Raw genomic sequence first — 21220 nt, 5'->3', positions numbered from 1 at the left:
GGAAGAGTGGGCCTGTGATCACATCTCAAATATTAGTCCTTTACTTCTCTGATCATAATCCCCTTTTAGTCTCGAAGCCTTCAATAAATCTTGTGAATTGCTACAGGTTGATCATAGCTATTAGTGTGTGGAATTAAGGAAATATCATGCTCGGAGCCCAGCTTAGAGAGAGAATGGAAACTGCCTATGTGAGGCCAAATATAAGATGGCAAAAGATGGTCTTCAGAGCATAGGGCTATGGTTGGAGCCACAGGGTTGGCTAAGATGACAGGCTGCAACTAGGACATGTTTGTAGGACATGTAGGCATTTCCAGAAATGTGGAAAGGAGTAGGTAAAAATACAAGCTGATATAGGGTCTTAACCTACAAAATGGCAAAAATACTGATATATAAAAAGGAAGTGAAACTTTATAGTCACTAGTTGGGAAGTCATTTGGTGCTTGAATAGCTCTTAGGAAAGAAAGTTTTGTAGGATAAACCTTGGAAACAATGGCTCGAGGTAGTAGCCCTCCTAGAGAATTCACATTTTCATAAATGCTTCACTACTGAAAGGAATTTAGCATCTATTGCTGATAATGGGAGATCATTTAAGGGTAGGGGGATTGCTGGGGGACTTTCTCAGCACTTCTTAAATCACATTATTATGATACATTTGATTCCGTATCCAGATAAAAACCCAAAGAAGAGTCACCACTACGTGACTTGTGGCTAAGTCCCATCATTTTCAATTGAGACCCAACATAGTTCTAGATATTTGGGACAACAGAAAGATGGCCAGATTGGCAAATCCTGAGACTAGGAGGCAGTAGAGTTCAGGGCTCAGAAGGCAGGTTACCTGGCTTTAAATCTAGGTTCTGATGAGCTGTGTAAGATTGGGCAAGGCAAGTCACCTTACTGTGCCTGTTTCCCCATTAAATAAAATGGCTAATGTTAGTGCGTAGCTTATAGAGTTGTTGTAGATCAAATTACGTCATACATGTAAAGCATTTAGAACAGTGACTGGTGTATAGTGAGTGCTCAGTAGATGTTGGCTGCTCCTACCAGGAGTTCAGGCAAAGGACTGAACATAGTCAAGTCCAGGATCTGTTGTTCAAGATTTAGGTTCAATTTCTGCACAATAAACCACCTTAAAACAATAATGTACTGCCATTTCTCATAATTCCATGGGATGAGTGGGCTCAGATGAGTGGTTTTTCTGCTGCTCTCCCTGGGGTTTCTTGTATGGCCACAGTCATAGTCATACAGTGGCTGGGGCTGGAGTCATGTGGAGACCTGAATCTACTGGAATGTCCCAGATGACTTCTTCCCTCCAGTGTCTGGTGCTTCAGTGCTTCACCCCACGGCGTCTCTCTCCACAGAGCTTCTCATCCTCTAGGGCTCTCTGTGTGGCTTATCTTCCCGCAGGGTGGTCAGACTTCTCACATGGTAACTTTCTTCTCAGAACACAAAAGCAGAAGCCGCCGGGCCTTTCCTAACGCTCAGGTCCAGAGCTGGCACAGCATCACTTCTGCCCATTATATTGGATAAAGAAGTCACAAGGTCATCCAGATTCAGTGTGGAGAGATAGGACTGTAGAACGGCATGGCTACTAGGACGCATGGTTCACTGGGTATGGTCTAAAGGAACTTTGTAAAAGGGAAAGGAGTGAATGAGTTCAGAGTTCGCTTTTCCCCCTCATTTGATAAGGATCAGACTACACTCTTCCCCACTTTCACATCATCTCACACCTGATTTATTCTAACTAATCGTAAAGGGCTCCCCCCAGTCCCAGTCTTCTCCCCACTTTCATCCAACTTGTACCAACTCTCATGTTAGCCTTCCAGAAACACTGTCTTCGTTTCTATGTCCATGAAAGCTTAACTATTTTTTAGTACTCTCTATATGATAAAGTTTGAACACCTTAGGCTGTTATTCAAGGGTCCATGGGCTTGTGTCTTAGAAAAGGGGGTTAGGTTGGAGAATGACAGAAGTGAAACTCACAAACAGCACAAAGGAAACATCTGAATGATGTACCATTTTTTTTTCACATGGGAACAGACAAGAGAGGTGACGATGGTCAGCAGCCTTCAGGGATGAAAAAAACTGCCAGATTTGAACAAAGGGGCACCCAGAAATGCATTCTTTCCTACTGGAAGGGTTCTATTATCACCCAGAAGATAACTTCTGCTACCTTGTAAAGCCACTCAACAAGCCACGTCACTTAGGACAATCATCTATGCCCAATGTCTGAGTTCTGGGTCCCGATATTCTTGCTGCATAATATTCTATTACCTATTTTCCTGTGCCTGCACTTACAGGTTATGCAGTTGCCTTTATTTATACCTGTGTAGGAGATTAGGGGAATTTCCATTTCTCCAGGAGGGCAGTTTGGGTCACGTTCAACCACAGAAGTCCTCTGCAGTGGTATCCCAATTTCATGTTTTAACTCCAGACCTACCTGTGTGCTACACAATGTTTACTATAACACTCCCTTTTACCCCTTGACACAAATCTTTGCACCCATTCATACTGGTCTACCCTCTCTGTTCCCTCACTTCCTAGTCCTTTCTCATCTCTCTGCATAAGATGGGGAAGAGATGGCAGGGAAGGAAAGGAGAAGACACAAGCTGTTCCAATGTCCCAAGAAGCTGAGGAGTTGGAACACAAGCCAGGAGGGTAGCAAGAAGGACAAGAATGCCTTGTTCTGTAGTCCTCTCCTATCTACTGCCTTTTACTTGTATTTTTTCTTAAATATGAGATGTTTTATCTTCTCAGCCAAATGCTGGGCATGCTTTGAGAAAAGAAGGGATTTATTTTATTTATTTTTTAAAAAGATTTATTTATTTATTTTAGAGGGGGGAGGGGGAAAAGGGAGAGGGCAGAGAGAGAATCTTAAACAGACTCCCCACTGAACGCGGAGACTGACATGTGCTCAGCCCCACGACCCTGAGATCATGACCTCAGCTGAAATCAAGAGTCAGATGCTTAACCGACTGGCCACCCAGGCGCCCTAAGAAGGGATTTATTTTAAACTGTGTCTTTCTACTCTATATATTTATACTTATTCAGAGCAACAGTAGGTAATTACTTATTAGTTGATTATCCCATATAAAGACAAAACTCCTACAGTTCACCTGTCCATCCATCAATCCATTTTGTTATTGAGACGGTAATCATTTACTGACTCCTATCCATCTCTACCTCTGCTGGCAGTCCTATCACAGGGAAGTTTATGCAGGTTCTGGAACTCTTAGATTCCTCGGGATCTCATACATAGCACCAGATAAAATATTTAGCTTTTAAAATTATAAAAACAAAGAGATAAAATTATGAAAATAATACAAGCTCATGGTAAACATTAAAACAGCAAAGAAGGGCACAAAGGGAAAAGTAAGACTTCCTGGTTGCCACTCCACACAAACTTCCCATTCCAATAGCCCAAAAGTAACAGTTGAAGGTTTCTTATCTATCCTTCAGAAATTTGTACTCTTTTTTTTTTTTACAAAAATATCACTCTATATGTATTTTTCTGTTGTTGCCCCCACCTCTCATCTACCAATATATCTTGGTTCTCTTTCTATATAAGGCCATGTAACTCTCCTTGTTTTTTTTTTTGAACAACAGTTTTATTGAGGAGGGGCACCTGGGTGGCTCAATTGATTAAGCATCTGACTTTGGCTCAGGTCATGATCTCAAGGTCCTGGGATCAATCCCTGCATCAGGCTCCCTGCTCAGCATGGAATCTGCTTGTCCCTCTCCCTCTGCCCCTCCCCCCCCACTCAGGTTCTCTCTCTCTCTCTCAAATAAATAAATAAGATCTTAAAAAAAAACAGTTTTATTGAGGGGCACCTGGGTAGCTCAGTCAGTTAAGCATCCAACTCTTGATTTCAGCTCAGGTGATGATCTCAGGGTCATGCAATCAAGTCTGTGTCATTGGGCTCTGTACTAGGCGAGGAGCCTGCCTAAGATTTTCTCTCTCCCCTCTCCCCTCTTCCCCCACTTGTGCATGCTCTCTCTCTCAAAAAAAAAAAAAAAAAAAACCCACAGGTTTATTGAGATATAATTCACATATCATGCAATCACTTATTCAAAGTATATCATTCAGGGGTGCCTGGGTAACTCAGTCGGTTAAGCATTGGACTCTTGATTTTGGCTCAGGTCATGATCTTGGGGTCCTGGGACGGAGCCCCAACCCGAGCCCTTGCGGACTCCAGGCTCATCAGTGAATCTGCTTGAGGATTGTCTCTCTCCCTCTGCCCTTCCCCCACTCACTTGCACTCTCTCTCTAAAATAAATAAGTCTTTTTAAAAAAAATAGTGTATCATTCAATGGTTTTTAGAATATTCAGAGCTGTGCAGCCACCACTACAATCCTCATTCATTCTTTTTAATGTAGCAGAGATTTTGTTTTATCTTATGCCACAATCTCAGTAAATATTTGTTGAATTGATTCAAACTATAGATTTGGATTGAGAAAGCGGGAAAAAAATAAAATTGTTTAGAGACATAAAAATAAAAAAGCTCCGAGACTTCTGCTGGTCCTTTAAGCCAGTTTTAAGCAACTATGTTATATTGATATAATAACATGGATGAAAAAATATCTTCACTTTATCTAGATCTTTTCTTTCCAGATAGCAGAGTCCTAATCCACGTGGACATAAATTCATGTTGCATTGTGCTGGATTTCCTTTAGCAAGTCAATTATTTTTGCTTTCAAGGAACGTTTTATTTCATTTTGGTAAGTTTAAAAATAAATACCACTTTTAATAATCTTCCCAAATTAAGTTAATTTATAATATTTTAACAGTAACAGGACAATTTTTGCAGCATTTGTTTTAAATATACTGTGAAGGTAAGCATTTCAGATTAATACAATATTTATAAAATGTCTAAAGAAATGTAAGCAAATTGTTTTTGAAATTATTTATAAATATTAGGAACTTTAAGCATATGTGGTGCTAAGTAATATTGACATGTCTGGGAAAATGTACAAAACAGAGGGAAATAATGCAACTACTCTTTCCCCACACTTACATTCCCACATACAAAATAATACATTCTCTGAGGAGAAAAAAAGGCACTTGGTAAATTAGTAAGGCCTACAGTGACATTAAAACATGTACTTAAATACAAACCTGAATCAGGCTAAGCAGTGAAAAATGTAGACTCAAATGCTATTGAAGATAGGAAAGAAAAAGAACACAGGCACTTGTAAAAAGAGGAATTGCTGTGGAGGTTAGAAAACATCTTTCTGGAGATTTTAACAACATGACAAGAACAGGACAGATTTGATGCCACATTCCTCTCTCAGGATTGAGACTTGATTCCATGAGGTCACACAGCTCATGGATTCTATTATAATCCAGTCCCACACTGAGGCTCAAAGTGCAATATTCACCCTTCCTAAATGCTTAATGTCTAAGTTCCTGAGAACTTTCCCCCTCAGGACTGCTCTGGTACTCAGCAGTAATCTAGCAAGTGCTCATCTTCAAATGCATCAGGAAGCATGTACCATTTTTCCAAAACAAATTGATCAGATGTCAGAAACAGTAGAATTCTCAGATCTTTTTCTCTCCTTAGGTCAAACTTCATCATTCCTAGGATTTGATTGAGATCTGAAAAATTCTGTACCTTAGATTCTCCAGCCAAACACAGTCTTGATCTTAAAAAGTTTCTAATTTCCCCAAGTTTCCTTAAAAATGTCTTTTACCTTCAAAATGACTTTATACTTTACCTCTGTGTCCTGAACTTAAAATCTATCACAGCTAAGGAGATGATGGAGTTGTTTTAATGAGGGCAAAAGAAAAACCAAGAAAATACAGGCTCCATAAAAAATAAGCAAATATATACCAGATATAGGAAGCTCCAGGCTCTTGATGCTTTTTAAAAATGCCATATGGGACTTTGGATATGGGGAAATGCACTGAACTCTTTGAGGAGAGAGAAAGTAATTTCTAGTTGGCCTCTCCTTAGAGTGAAAATCATTGCTGTGAAAAACAGTACTCAACAATTAAGGTGACAAAAAAAAAAAAAAAAAAAAAGCCTGAACTGTTTTCTTCTTCCTACTTTCTGAAGAGAGGGGAGATGGTAATCGAGAGGACATACTACAAAGACAGATCAGTGGAGGGCATGAGACTGTGCTTGGTGCATAACAGGAACTACAGAAAGATCAGTGTATTCCTGCCGCCACAGTAGCAAACTGACGCAAGCTAGTTTAAATAGAAAAGCAATTTACTAAAGAGTGTTAGGTATTTCTGGGAGACCAGAGAGTCTGTGTTTGAGGTTATCCTACTGGGAAGATGCTCAGCCCTCACCAGGAAACTGCTTCATGGAGACCCACTGCTGCTCTGGTAGTCCCACGCACCTCTACGGTCATCACCTACCCTGACTGCTAGAGACTACCAGCTATGCAACCATTACCCCCCAAAGCTTGAAAGCCTCCACTACTAGCCTTGCCAGAAAATGGATTCTTGGGTTCTCACATAGCTCTCTAATAATGCAATCTCAAATAGGTGCATTCAATTGCATAGAATATATACCATGAGAACCAGGAAAATGAAGTAGCTAGCTTCTACTCTGGGAGATGGGTTCATAATGTGAGATAATCCCCAAATGTGAGAATGGCCACAAAGCATGGCACGTATCTTCCATTGGAAGAATGGCTCCAGTGTAGAAGCCAGAAAGTCAGTAGGCCTTGATAGATTCATTTCTTTTCTTTTTTTTTAATTCTTTTTTTTATTGTTATGTTAATCCCCATACATTACATCATTAGTTTTAGATGTAGTGTTCCATGATTCATTGTTTGTGCATAACGCCCAGTGCTCCATGCAGAACGTGCCCTCCTCAATACCCATCACCAGGCTAACCCATCCTCCCACCCCCCTCCCCTCTAGAACCCTCAGTTTGTTTTTCAGAGTCCATCATCTCTCATGGTTCGTCTACCCCTCCGATTTCCCCCCTTCATTCTTCCCCTCCTGCTATCTTCTTCTTCTTCTTCTTTTTTTGCCTTAACATATATTGCATTATTTGTTTCAGAGGTACAGATCTGAGATTCAACAGTCTTGCACAATTCACAGCGCTTACCAGAGCACATACCCTCCCCAGTGTCTATCACCCAGTCACCCCATCCCTCCCACCCCACCCCCCACTCCAGCAACCCTCAGTTTGTTTCCTGAGATTAAGAATTCCTCATATCAGTGAGGTCATATGATACATGTCTTTCTCTGTTTGACTTATTTGCCTTGATAGATTCGATATTACTAGTGAGGGAGAGGGGGCAGCCTGAGTGACCCTCAGATTTCATGTTTGCATCTGTGGTGGATGGTGGTGCCATTACTGAAATGGGGTGGGCTTCTTTAGTGCAAGAAAGGCCATTGGGATCAAGAATTCAGTTGGGGGGATTCTGGGAAGATGACAGCAGAAGTGGCATAATTTTTTAATCTCCTCAAAGTAGCCTATAAAAAGAAAAAAAAAATAGCACAATAAAGCCAAACACCCATGGCGATAGTCTTCAACAGTAGGTGACAAGGAATTCCCATATACTACAAAATATGAATGGGTAAGGAGTAACCACTGACAGCTGTTAAGACCTGCTTATACCAACACCTTTGCAGGACAGAGGGAAGCAAGGGACATCAGACGGACTGGAGAACCCTAAAGAGCCAAGAACTACTCACTGGAAACTTCAGAAAGCTGAAAGGGGTTTTATACTCTAATAATTAATGAGCATAAAGAGTTTGCAGTGAATTCTGAAGGGGCCACAGAAGTCTGGGTCCCATGAAGTCCCAGACTAAGTAGTCAAAACTTACTTCTAGGACAAAGTTCCATCAAGATAAGAAAATGTTGCAAGGAGAATGCAAATTGAGCACCACAGGAACAGCAGAGTCAAAGGAAATAGCAGGTCCAGATAAAATTAGGGGAGGACATAGCTCCAGAAAGTAAGCTGCAAAATTTTTCGAACACTGCACAAATAGAACAAAAGAGAGAACTAAAGATCTGTGAAGTTAGAAGGATTATCTGGAGCTACAATTATTTCTAAAAGTTAAGGAAAACAAATTTTAAGTATAAATGAACAAAGGAAGAATCAGATCTTAACGTTAACGTGAAAAAAAAAACAGATTAGGAGGAAGAATAACATCCCTACAGATAAGGAAGGAACACTAGAGAGACATTACCACAATATGTCTCACCGCAGAGAGAGGATGTGCTCTGACAGAGCGGGGCTTTCATGGCTTACGGTCTGAAGCTTTGCATCAAGTAAATCGAGGGCCCATAAAGGAAATTGTGACTGTGGGAGACATCCTCAAGATAGTTGCCAATGCTCACTGCCCTGAGTCTTGTTAAGGATTCCTTTTCTTCTTATTATTATGAGATGTGATGATGCAAAAGGCTGAACTGGGAGGTCATTATAATGACTTGTGGGCACAGATAAGGGGTTTTGCCTATAGACTTTTTAGTGAAGGTTTATTCTAATGAGCTGTGTTTGCTACATTATTTATTCCCATCATGTTGGAAACAATCATGAAGCCAAATATTCTACCAGTCAGACTGGTTTTTGTCTTTTTTTACATTATTGCAGTAACTACAACCCCTGGGCTAGAGATGCCTAGGAAATGGCAGGGAGTTGCAATGGAGAGAAAAAGAGCTTGAAGGGGTGGAGGTAGTCTTCCTAACAGTAATAATGGCAACTTCCAACAACAATGACTTGCTATTCTGATCAATTTTTTTTTAAATAGCAAGAAATATATGCTTGACAGTTTTATTTTTTTTTAAGATTTTGTTTGAGAGAGTGAGAGCACACAAGTGGGGGGAGTTAGGAGGGGCAGACGGAAAGGGGGAAACAGACTCCCCACTGAGTAGGGAGCCCAACGTGGGGCTCGATTCGAGGACCTCAAGATCATGATCTGAGCTGAAGGCAGACGCTAACCAAGTGAGCCACCCAGTCACCCCTATGCTTGAGTTTTATTTGAAATGCTCCTTATGTGGGGCAGCTGGGTGGTTCAGTCGAGCAGCTGACTCTTGAGTTTGGCTCACGTTATGATCTCAGGGTTGTGGGATCAAGCCCTGCAGTAGGCTCTGTGCTCACTGGGGAGTCTGCCTGAGATTCTCTCTCTCTAAAAATAAATAAATCTTTTTTAAAAAAATACTCCTTATCTATAATACCATCTAGATATTAAATAGATAATTTGGAATTTTGATAGCATTTAAATCATAAATTTTAAAATATTTCTTCTAAACCACCACACAAATACATTTTTTTCCAAGCCAAAACAGATAGTCCCGTGCTTGAAATGCTGTTTCTAATTTCTAATTTATTTTTACAGGCTAATTTGCAAAATGAAATTGTTTGGATGATTGGTTTGCACTAAACATGGTATACCAAATTGGTTTCTAAATTTAGAGAAAGGTTGAGTCTCCTCTTATAATAATCAAGAAATAATAGAAGGATTAATGATAATGGAGCTTCCATAATTAAAAAGTCAAATTCTGAAATAACAAGCAGAAATGAACTTTAGCAGGTACTAGCAACATTATAATTCTTGCAAATGGTTATTTTGAGCTCTTTTCATGGGATAAGGCAACCTCCAATATGCAATTTACTAAATGATAATACATGTATCATGTGTCATAATTATGTCTCATAGTCTTGTTGAATGTAGTACTATTAGTCGTAACAAAGATATGGGAAATAGTGCATGAAATTATGAAATTCTGAGTCATAAAAGACAAAGATGTTTTAATGAATGCTTTGATTTCTATATCTGATATTTTAAAAATTTTTAGAAAGTAGTGTTATCCATATAAATGTTTGTTTTCAAAGAAAAATCTTATTTACATATAATAGGATTTGCAGATGAACTCTAGATTTTAAATACAGTAGACTCCATGTCCTTTCTTGGAGGTTTTCGAGGACTGATTTTTGGTAATATCTCTTTGGCATAAAATGTTTTATGAAGTCCAGCTTCTCGAAGCGCTAACTCAAAACGGAGTCTAGGGTCAGAAATTATCTGTAGAAATAAAATACATTTAAATCAGTAGCAATTCATTGAACTAAATTACATTTTATCATTTAGTTCCATATTTCCTCAAGCTGTTTAACTTGTTTATTCTGGGTAGGTGACTATAAACTTGGTATATATAGTGACTATATTGTGTTGAGGTTTTTGTTTTTTTGGGGAGGTTTTTTTTACTGGAAATGTCCAGGGGCACCTGGGTGGCTCAGTTGGTTAAGCAGCTAACTCTTGATTTTGGCTCAGGTCATGATCTCAGGGTCTTGGGATGGAGCCCCAAGTTGGGCTCCACACTCAGCCAGGGAGTCTGCTTGTGGATTTTCTCTCTCCCTCTACCTCTGCCCCTCCCCCTGCTTGGGCTCATTCATGCTCTCTCTCTGTCTCTCTCAAATAAATAATAAATCTTTAAAAAAAAGAAAAGAAAATGTCTATTCTTTTTTTTTTTTTTAAGATTTTATTTATTTATTTGACAGAGAGAGACACATCAAGAGAGGGAACACAAGCAGGGGGAGTGGGAGAGGGAGAAGCAGGCTTCCCGCTGAGCAGGGAGCCCGACGCGGGGCTCTATCCCAGGACCCTGGGATCATGACCTGAGCCAAAGGCAGACACTTAACGACTGAGCCACCCAGGTGCCCTGAAAATGTCCAAATATTCTTGACATTATCATTTTCCAGTATATCTGTGGTTTCCAACACAAGGTGTAGGGAATATCTTACTAGTCAAAATATAACACATTGAAATTATTAAAAGATGGGGGAAAACTTACTTTCAGTACTTTCATTGATTCATTATTGATAGCTAGAATTAGAAAGTATAGACAATCATTGTTTAAACCTAAACCACAACCTTGTGCATTGGTCTTTAAATGAATATTCAATTTCTCCGTCATTCAGCAATATGTAAATTGTGTTTAAACACATGGCCCCTACTTTAAAAAACAACAACAAAAAAATCACTTGAACTCTCCTTCCAAGGCTGGATTTCTATTTCAAGCAGAATTAGAAAATGTTTCCACCAATGTGATTCTAAGTGGGAACTGAAATATGAGTAGCTCAATTTCTATTTTCATTTATAGCTGATTGGGCCTTTTTCTTCTTCCCCTCCTTCTACGAATATTAAATGTCAAGAGACGCTGTTTGCTATGATAAGGTAGCCACATACAGATTTTAGCTAATGAGGCATTTTACATGGACTTGAAGTCCCCCTAGAGGATGGGATAATAAGCTGTTGAAAGCAGCCCCTCCTTCAAGAGACTCTTAAGCTAATAGGGGTAATAAGAATGTATACAGATAACTACAGCTCATGGCACATGTGAATGATGTTCCAAGAATAGTAGAACACAGAGGTACATCTCCCAGTGCAGGTGAGACTAGGATGACCTCAGGTAAGCAGCAGCACTTGAGCTAACTGTAATGTTCACCCTATTTTTCTACGAAGCAGAGCAGGGAGGAAAAGAGATAGAGCAGGAAAGGAAGGCACATGCAAATTCAGAGGTGAAATAGGTCAATTTGGGACCAGGGCAGTTTCGGTAGAACACTGGAGTAGCAGTCTACTACAGTGGTCTACACATGAAGTAATAAATGCCTAAACTTGGCTGGTAGCAAGGAAGAGAGAACTGTCAAACATTATGAAAGGAAGAATCAAGAGACTCTGGCAACTGATGAGGTACAGAAACGAGAGGCAATGATGTATACAAGATGAAAATACAGAGATTTGTGTCTGAGAAGCAACGTAGTTGAGGCTTAGATCTAGTTTCTCCTCTTCTGGATATAGTCTCTGTGGTCCCCCTCATCCACTTCCAAGGATTCATGCTCCACCTGTGTGCTCCTTAATTATCTCCTGGAATCACCTGTCTTCTCAATTTGTGGTTTGTGAGGTTTAAAATATCTCATTATCCTGAAAGGGGAACCCTCCTACACTGTTGGTGGGAATGCGAGTTGGTGCAGCCACTCTGGAAAACAGTATGGAGGTTCCTCAAAAAGTTGAAAATAGAGCTACTCTACGACCCAGCAATTGCACTACTGGGTATTTACCCTAAAGATACAAATGTAGTGATCTGAAGGGGTATGTGCACGCCAATGTTTATAGCAGCAATGTCCTCAATAGCCAAACTGTGGAAAGAGCCTAGATGTCCATCAACAGATGAATGGATACAGAAGATGTGGTATATATACGTATATACAATGGAATATTATGCAGCCATCAGAAAAAATGAAATCTTGCCATTTGCAATGATGTGAATGGAACTAGAGGGTATTATGCTAAGTGAAATAAGTCAATCAGAGAAAGACAAGTATCATATGATCTCACGGATATGAGGAATTTGAGAAACAAGATAGGATCATAGGGGAAGGGAGGGGAAAAATGAAACAAGATGAAACCAGACAGAGAGACAAACCATAGAGACTCTTAATCTCAGGAAATAAACTGACGGTTGCCGGAGTGGAGGGGGGTGGGAGGGATGGGGTGGCTGGGTGATGGACATTGAGGAGGGTATGTGCTATGGTGAGTGCAACCCCTGAAACAAATAATACATTGTATGTTAATAAAAAAATTTTTTATTAACATTTATTATCATTATCCTATTTTTAAAATAGATATCAAGTGAAATGGAGATCTCCCTCGAAAGCTGACCTCCATTTCCCCAATTCACCTCCCCAGAAGCAGCCAATCAGTTTCTTGTAAATGTGTTCTAGACATCTTCACCCTAAACATGAAAAGAACAAAACAAGTTCTCTCCCTCCCTAAGTCTGTTTTTACTTCTGTATTCTTATATGGTTAATGGCAGCCACAGCTAATGATTATAATTTACTGAATTACTTCTAGGTGCCAGGCAATATCCTAGGCAATTGACATTTATTATCCTAATCCTCATAAGAACCTTACAAATTATTATTTTACAGATGAAATAAACAAGACATAAAGCTGTTAATAGCTCACACAAGTTCACACAGCCAGTATATAGCGGATGTGGATTTGAATCCAAAATGCAGGCTCTCTTCAGTGTCACTTGCTGCCTGGCTTAGAGTCATTACTCCCTCCTCTCAGAGCCATTCATGCCCCTCCCTCCCATGTTTATGAGGGCTCTGCCATCTGACAAGGATCTGACCCCCCCCCCCAAACCCACCAATTTTCCATCCAGGACACATTGCTAAAACATATCTGATTATGTAATTCACCTGCTTCTGAGTCTCGCCTGTGCTCACAGGATAATGTCTTAGCAAGCAAGTGCTACTATACTTTTCAGTCTGACCCTAACCTATGTTTCCAATCTCATGTCCCAGCACCCACCCTTGCCACGGACTTTACACTTTCCACCCTCTTCAGCTTGGTGAAACCCTTTATTGCCTCAGCCCAGGTACCCGAGAGTTTTCCAGTTTCTGACCAATTCTTTGCCAACCCCAGCTGCTCTCCCTGCTTTGGCTTCTGGAGACACACTTACATCCTTATAATGAATCCCTTTCCTTTCACCCCACCCCTCCTCCCAACCTATTTTTTTGTATTTGGTTTAAATCACCTGGAATAACTTTTGTTACTGCTGCTAAGAATCCTCGACTAAGATGTAGCTGTTTCCTCTTTGACACTTTGACTTCCCTAGTCAGCATTTCCATGGGTTCCCTTCTCCTTACCACTGCAGCCCTTAGACTTCCACTATGGAGGTGTAGTCTCACCCCAGAGCATTATTGCCATACAGGCTACTTTCCCTCCCAACCCAGCTGCCCTGCTCACTTCCTCCAAGAGAACAAGTCCATCCTGTTTAGGATGTAGCCCTGGCAACCCCACAGTGCCAAATACAGTGTATGTTCCATAAATATTTGTCCAATTAATAAGTGAACCGTTCACAAAGAGGCACACTCGATTTATTTGTCAGTGGGTGAATGGAGTTTCTTACTTTTTAAATAATTAAATATTGAGCTTCTCTCCTTAGATTTGTAAAATTAACAAACTAGGGGGAACTACTTTCTCCCTTAATTTCAGTGACACCCATTCGTTCATCTGTCCTCCCTCCTGACTTCCATCCATCCATCCATCCATCCAACCATCCAAAAAGACTTTTTAAAATCCTTCTCAATCTTTAAAAAAAATAAATAAAAATAAATAAAATAAATAAAATCCCTTCTCAGTAACAGACTAAAAGGAGTCAGAAATTCCTGGAAATGGTTAAATAACACCTTAATACTTTTCCACAGAAAATGTTTTCTTTTATCATTAGCTCGGATGTATTATCTTCAATTCATTTTAATTTCTGAAAGCTTCCCTCTGCTGTGTCTTATCAGTATCATCAATTGTTACTTTAATAGGACTTACATTATGAATTTAAACAAATTCCAAATTGATAGAGAAACGTTTAAACAAAATACAATATTAACACAACTTTAAAGTAAAATTTATAAGTTTTAAAAATAATTTTTAACATAAAAATGTAAATTTAAAAAATAATTTTCAGTGATAGATTCATAATATGTTCAGATAAACTGTTCCAGGATTACCTATCAACTATTTTATAACATTAAGAATTGGGCAGTAATTGTGTGCTATCATTTAGCAGTAAAAATTATGCCAATCCATGTGGCATTCAAATGTAAATACTGAAAATAATCTGAAACCCAAAACACACACTTCCATAAATCTTATCATGGCATTTGCATCAATCATGCTAATTCCCATAATTACCTGGTATTCATTGTAGGTATTCAATGTAAAGAGTGGTTTTTGCAGAATAAATTCTTCTTCAATTCCAATACCCATCCTTGCTTTTGATGCCGTTGTATCTGACATCATTCTAACAGGATCAAACTGAGCGACAATAGCAACCTAAAAGAAGAAAAAGCACGGCTACTTGGATTAAGGTACAAGCTAACTACTTCTGGGGAACACTATTAATGTTTAATGTCTAGTAAAATTTCCTAACTTCGATGAAGATAAAACCAAAGAAGGAAGGGCAGACAGAATATTAAGCCAGGCCAGTCCTAGAGATCCACAAAGGAGTTAATGGTTTAAAAACAAAACATGTTAAAAGGCCATGATATATATTGTTTGCTACTGATTGAATAATTACAGTTAGGATTAAATTTAGATAAAAATTTATCTTTCTGGTACTAAGTCATAGGAAATCTGATCTAGAAAACCTACATATTGAACTACCTTAAAAGTTACCAAAAGTAAAAAACATCAACTTTTAGCCACTAGCAACATACGGCCATGGTAACAACCCCACGAAGATTTCTAGGAAGTTTAATCTGTTCAAGCTCAATCTAGAGAATATTACTCATGGGTAAAGTTGAGTTGTGTTGGCATTTTGGGCAAGATGGGTGAATCCCATTGTGTTAAGCAACTAGATTTCCAGGAATTGTTGTAAACCATTGTTTCCCCTTCTACTGAAAAACTGTAGAGTCATTTTAACCTAAATGCCCTTGTCCTTTATGATAATTGAAATCATTCAAACCTGTATCCTAATGAAAAGAAGCCACTAATTTTGTAAATTATATGCACCATTAGTAACACCTGCCTGTTAATTCCTAAAGTCAAGAATTAGCATTAAGAAAATGGCATTTTGGGGGGCGCCTAGGTGGCTCAGTTGTTAAGCGTCTGCCTTCGGCTTAGGTTGTGATCTCAGGGTCCTGAGCCCTGTATCGGGCTCCCTGCTAAGCAGGAGGCCTGCTTCTCCCTCTCCCACTCCCCCTGCTTGTGTTCCCTCTCTCGCTGTGTCTCTCTCTGTCAAATAAATAAACAAAATCTTTAAAAAAAAAGAAATGAAAATGGCATTTTTAATGCCATTTAGAAACCATAATGACATAACTGGGGTTTGAACCTACTTTAATTATTATAGGTTTCCTAGCCAAAATATCCTATACTATAGTTCTAAACACTGATTACAGGTAATGGGCACAGATAGTTCCTCTTTCAAAGAGTTCACAGATGGAAAGAATTCTAGTCATATGGACTCTGTAGTTATCAAAGTTATATTGTGAACAAGAATGTGTTTAGTAATAATGACATTAAAGTTTTGTCCCCAGAAGGCCATGGTATGTAATTATTTGCTAATGATTGAATAATTTAACTTTTGTTGAATCTAGGATGACCAGGACTTACATTCCTATGCTTTGAATTTATTTCTGTCATCTATTTTATCAAAGAAGATGATATAATAGTTGCACGTATTTACACTTCCTCTAAACTATGCCGTTTAACTAGACCTCCTCGGTTTGAATCCAGTCTGACAGTTACTAGCTGTGTGACTTTGGGGAACCCCTGTGCATCCTCAGTTTCCTCTTCTATAAAATAGGAATACTGCTATAAAATAGAAATAATACTTACATCATGGGGTTGTTGTAGAGATTAAATGGGATAAAACCTAAGAATATTTAGAAGAGGGCTTTATACTTAGTATTATTTTTAAAATGTGAACACACATCACTACAAACCTCTGAGGCAGGTACTATTATTAGTCCCATCTTTCAGAGGAGAAAACGAAGCTCAGAGAAGTTAAGTAAAAGATCTAAGTTTCCTCTGCCAATAAGGAGCGAACCAGGTTGTACCAGGTTTGAAGGACACCAGAGGCCAAGTTCTTATCCAAGATTCCAAGTTGCCTCCACCGACATGGAAGGGAAATCAGATAGTCATTTCCAATCAGCAGGGAAATGGTGTCAATGGACTTTGGAGCTTATGAGTTGAACTAATTACTTCCAGAGCAAAACCTCTGAAAAATTATCAAGTAAAACTATTTTATCACATTTCTCAAATTCTTAAATTCCTGCTTTTGCTATCTGCTGTCTACGTTAAAAACTTTTGCCTACTTTTACTAGGGAAAGCAATGGGAGGCTTTAATTCTCACAAAAAAATAGTAGTTTTAAAAAGCATTTTTTCACATGTTTGCTGACTGTAGGGTATTTCCAGAGGTTCCTGCCCCAAAGAGGATTACCTTGCTCTAGCTCCACCGGGTCTTTTGAGAGCATAAAATCCTTATGGTAGATGCAGTTTCACTCCTTTAAGTGGATACTCTTCAGCTAATAAACTAGAGGTAACATGGATGCATTTAAATCTTGGGAGAGCTTTTTGAAAGGTGCTGATAAAGTTATTTTAATATACTAATAAACTGGAAATTGTTCAACATAAATCTAATTGCTCCCAGGAATGAAGATCAGTGTCCCAATTTGGAAAAGTTACATTTTATATCACAGAGGTTGTGAACTAAGCCTACTAATAATGTTATGAAGGACACTTAGAAACCACCCATGAAAATCTCCAAATTAAAAACACCTGTTTCCTAAGGGCTTCTAGCCGGCTCTCTCGCTCTTCTTCTTCATGAGCTTCTTGAAGGGCCACTTCTTTTTTCTCCATCAAATGCTTTTCCAGTAATTCTTGTCTATATTTAACCCTTTAAAAATAAAGCACAAGGACGTTGGGAAAATATAATAATTATAGAAATTATACAGATGGGGCAGGAGGCATGTCAGAGGTGACATGACGGTCATAATTTGTTTTTACTTGTTTTTGGTTGATTTCTCACAGCCACACAACAAAATACACTGGTATAAAATGCAAGCTACAATAATTCTAAGAACCAGAGAACTGCAGATCAGGGGGCAGGAAAAGGTAGGGTAAAATCCAATCCATCTCTTTCATCACTGAAATCATTGTATTGACTCTCAAACTGTCTGTAGCCTGTCACAGCTACAGCTAATCCGACCCAACAGATGACAGTCTCACTCCTGAGTGATTAGTCCAGCAGTTTTCTGAAGAGTTTTACACAATTTGAGATGTTAAAAAGGCGACGTTACTAGTTAAACACACATACTTTCAGAAAGAATAGTAAATAAAATGTTATAATAATATGTCCAATTATTGGAACTTAAACCAAACTTTATATTGTCACTCATTTTGTCAAGAATGCCCTTTGTGTGTGTGTGTGTGTGTATAAGTTTAAAAATTGCACTTTGACTGTAGATGGCAGCAAAAACATGATTTTCCCTTAGCATTATGTTTCCATTCTCCTTAAAATCAGCAGATACTAAACCAGAACACATTTCAATACCTCCAAGCTCATTTGACCCTCCTTTGCTGCCTTTTTTAGACAGCCTCCCTTCCCATCTTCTTGCCCAAGCCACTCTTCTATTGAATTATAGGGATGAGATTTATCTTTTCTAAAAAAGTAGACACTTGGGTTCTCAGGGGAGTATGAGGCCATTGCCTTGGTCTTCCATTATTGATGGTTTAGATTTAACTTTAAGACATCAGTCAGTCACAAATGTGCTTTGTCCTTAGTGTGTATACCTGCATTTTCCATAGATGTACCCTCACTAGACCTGTTTAATTCTGGATCTTGAGGTTTACTGATGTAGCTGTTCACTATGTATCAAGTCTGTTGCTGAGTGCTTTATGTGTTTTCACTCATTTAGACTTCACCACAACCTGATGTTGGGCTACCAGTGCTGATCCCATTTTAAAGACAAAAAAATGGAGGTATGGACTGGTGATGTAACTTGCCCATGTTCTCACACCCAGAAAGTGGCAGAGCCAGAGATTAAACCCAGGCAGACTGGCCCCAGATCTCCCGCCGACCCTGACCCTCCTACCCCCCTGCTACTAGCCACTATGCTCTTCTCTCTTCTCCCCTTGATTACTCCACTCGCCTCACTGACATGAATACCTGCTGTGTGCTTCCCCTGTGCTAGATATTATGAGCACATTGAGAAAAAGACAGCCCTTAGAAGTTTGTAGTTTAATATAGAGACAAAAAGAGAGGCCTGAGAACGAGTCAAGGTATGCAGTGCCTTCAGAGAGGAATAAAAAAGGGCCACGGGGATTTGCCGGACTGTGGGAAAGACTGGGAGGCTTCAGCAAGAGTTTTAGGGAGGAGGCAGCATCTGAGCTGGGTCTCAAGGATTAGCATTTGGAGAGACATGGTGGTGGAGGGGAGGCTGGCCTTCCTGGCAGAGAGCGAGAGAGAGAGCAAGCCAGGGCAAGGGTGAGTCAAGAAAGGCACTCATGCTCAGGCCCATGTAAATATAGGGTTGGGATCTGAGAGTGGGCAACTTTTAAGTTTTGCCCCCTGGTCACAGTCCTGAGAAAGGAAGAGTCCAAGATGGCTAGAACAGAGTAAGGCATTTGAAGCTGTGTCGTTTGAGCAGAGTGAGTGAATGAAAAAGAAGCCCAGGGAAGTACTGGCAGGCTGAGCCTGGCAGTCACCTGGTTCCTTCAGAGGAGGAAAAAATCTTTAAAACCAGGCTGCTCCTGAGGCTGACATTAAAGCAGCAGCACAGGAGAGGAAAGGAGGGAAGCACGCAGTAGACTCTTGCAGAGTACAAAACCCACAACAGGACTTAGAAGGCAGATCCTGAACTCCTCTGATGGCCATGGCTGTCTTCCTCCTCATCTCCCATATCAGGAGTCGGTGGTCAGATACACAGATTAAAGAAGCCACGAACCAGATTGCTCCCTTTCTCTAAGGCCTCCATGTCATGGGAAGCTATTGCTCATTCTCTCCATTTCACTAAGGCATGACACAACCTCTCTAATGAGGTTCTACTCAATTTATGTACAGAGTACAAGCTAAGTGAACTACTGTGAAGGTTCAATTAAAAGATACCCTGGGATTTGAGAATTACCATATGCTAATTCTCAGAACCTTTGAAAAGTTTCTCTTCCTTTGGGATATATAGGTTGCTTTGTCTGCAACAAAGTTTTGTCTGCTGTGGAAAAGTAATAGTAGTTCTAGTTAGGGGAGCTTGACTAGTGAGGAAGAAGTTGCAAACGAGAGTCAGGCATTTGAACCTGTGTCTGAAGAAGGCTGGCTCACGGTTTACTCTGAGGCTCACTCGCTCATTCAACAAATGTTTACTGAGCACCTGTTCTGCATCAACCACTGTGTCAGGTACTGCATTTACAATTTCAACATGGGAGGCAGGCTTCTGTCCTCACAGAACTGGCAGTCCAGCGGGGATACAAAGACCCAGGCAATTTTGACAAAGGGGGGCCCTTGCTCTGACGAGGCCATGTGATATAGGCCTTGGGAGAGGCACCTTTGCAGACTTGGGGCATTCAAGGGAGCATCCAAGAAGAAGTGTTCTGAATTTTAGACCTGAAAAAGGAGCACAGGGGGAGAGAATAGAAAGAATGTTCCAGGCAGAGAAAAATAACATACGAAGGCCCAGAGGTGAGAAAGCACAATATTTTTGAAGAACTGAAAAATATTCGGGATGACCAAAAGTGAACGATGCAAAGTGAGGAGTGCCAAGAGCTGAGGCTGGAGACGCAGGAGAGGCCAGACTGGGGCTTTGCAAGCATGAGGACTTTGATCAGGGAAATGTGGTGATCAGAAAAACCTCTCCTGTAATAGTATGGACATGGATTGTAAAGAATCAAGACCAGCGAGGGGTGTCCACAGGCAAGTTGATGGTTTCCTAATCTAGGGAACTGGTAGGAGGTAGATATTGAAGAGATACTGAAGGAGAAGACATGGACTTAAAATTTATGTAGGAAATAGAATAAATTGGAATTGTTTATTTTATGGGAGAGCAGAAGAGATAAAGAAAGGAGTTAAGGTTTCTTTCTTGCACAAGGAGCAACGGTGTCCCTCACTGCAACTGGGCACTTAGAAAAATAGGGAAAAGAAGGAAATTAGGCTCAGTTTGAACATAGACCAGCCTTCACAGATCTGGGCTGAAGACGTAGATGGGGGATCTTTATCAACATCATGGAATCAAAGCCATGGAGCAGATGGAATCAATCAGGAAGAGAGTGTGGAGCAATAAGAAAAGTAGGTCTAGGAGTGATTGCCAAGGAAACATTTAGGAAAGGGACAGAAGAGGAAACTATCTAGGAGACTGAGGAGAAATGGTGCCAAAGTAGCGAAGGAAAGTGGCATTAACAATGTCAAATGCTACAGCAAGATCTGATGTAACACCAAATGGTCAGTGGGCTAAATAGGAGGGAGTCATGGGTGATCTTGGCAAGAGCAGTCAGAAGAGAGGTGGCTGACGAATTAGTGGAGCCCACGAGGTGGAGGTGGGTGGGGGAGTGGGGACAACCCCTTCAGCAAGACTGGCACCGCCATGGGGACGAGGGAGACAGGGGTGCTGCAGGGAGCACACAGCCCATCACACTTAAGTTGGCTCCAAAGTGATGATCAAGATTAATCTGGCCACCTTGAGGATTTACCACAGAAAATTGAAGCAAACAGGCAACACACTCAAATTCTTCATTTACACAGATGCTGTGGTTTTAACTCAA

General features: G+C 40.1%; 1 protein-coding gene and 1 long non-coding RNA gene across 2 annotated transcripts in view; one reads left to right on the top strand and one right to left on the bottom strand.

Annotated features, from left to right (window-relative positions):
- LOC116635770 overlaps nt 1-21220 on the top strand; it is an 81067-nt gene that overhangs the window by 29462 nt on the left and 30385 nt on the right. The window lies entirely within an intron of this gene.
- The window catches only part of CCDC148 (coiled-coil domain containing 148), a 227524-nt gene continuing 215530 nt past the window's right edge, over nt 9227-21220 (bottom strand). Inside the window, exons 13-15 of the mRNA XM_032410088.1 lie at nt 17249-17366; nt 14663-14803; nt 9227-9985 (exon numbers count right to left, since the gene is read on the bottom strand). Of these exons, the coding sequence (XP_032265979.1) occupies nt 9839-9985; nt 14663-14803; nt 17249-17366 (406 nt within the window). The 3' untranslated portion in view covers nt 9227-9838. The remainder of the gene's footprint in view (nt 9986-14662; nt 14804-17248; nt 17367-21220) is intronic.

Source organism: Phoca vitulina, unplaced genomic scaffold, assembly GCF_004348235.1.
Source record: "Phoca vitulina isolate PV1807 unplaced genomic scaffold, GSC_HSeal_1.0 scaffold1, whole genome shotgun sequence".
In the NCBI taxonomy this organism is placed as follows: Eukaryota; Metazoa; Chordata; class Mammalia; order Carnivora; family Phocidae; genus Phoca; species Phoca vitulina.
Note: the sequence above shows the minus strand (reverse complement) of the source record. Positions and strands in the feature narration are given on the sequence as shown.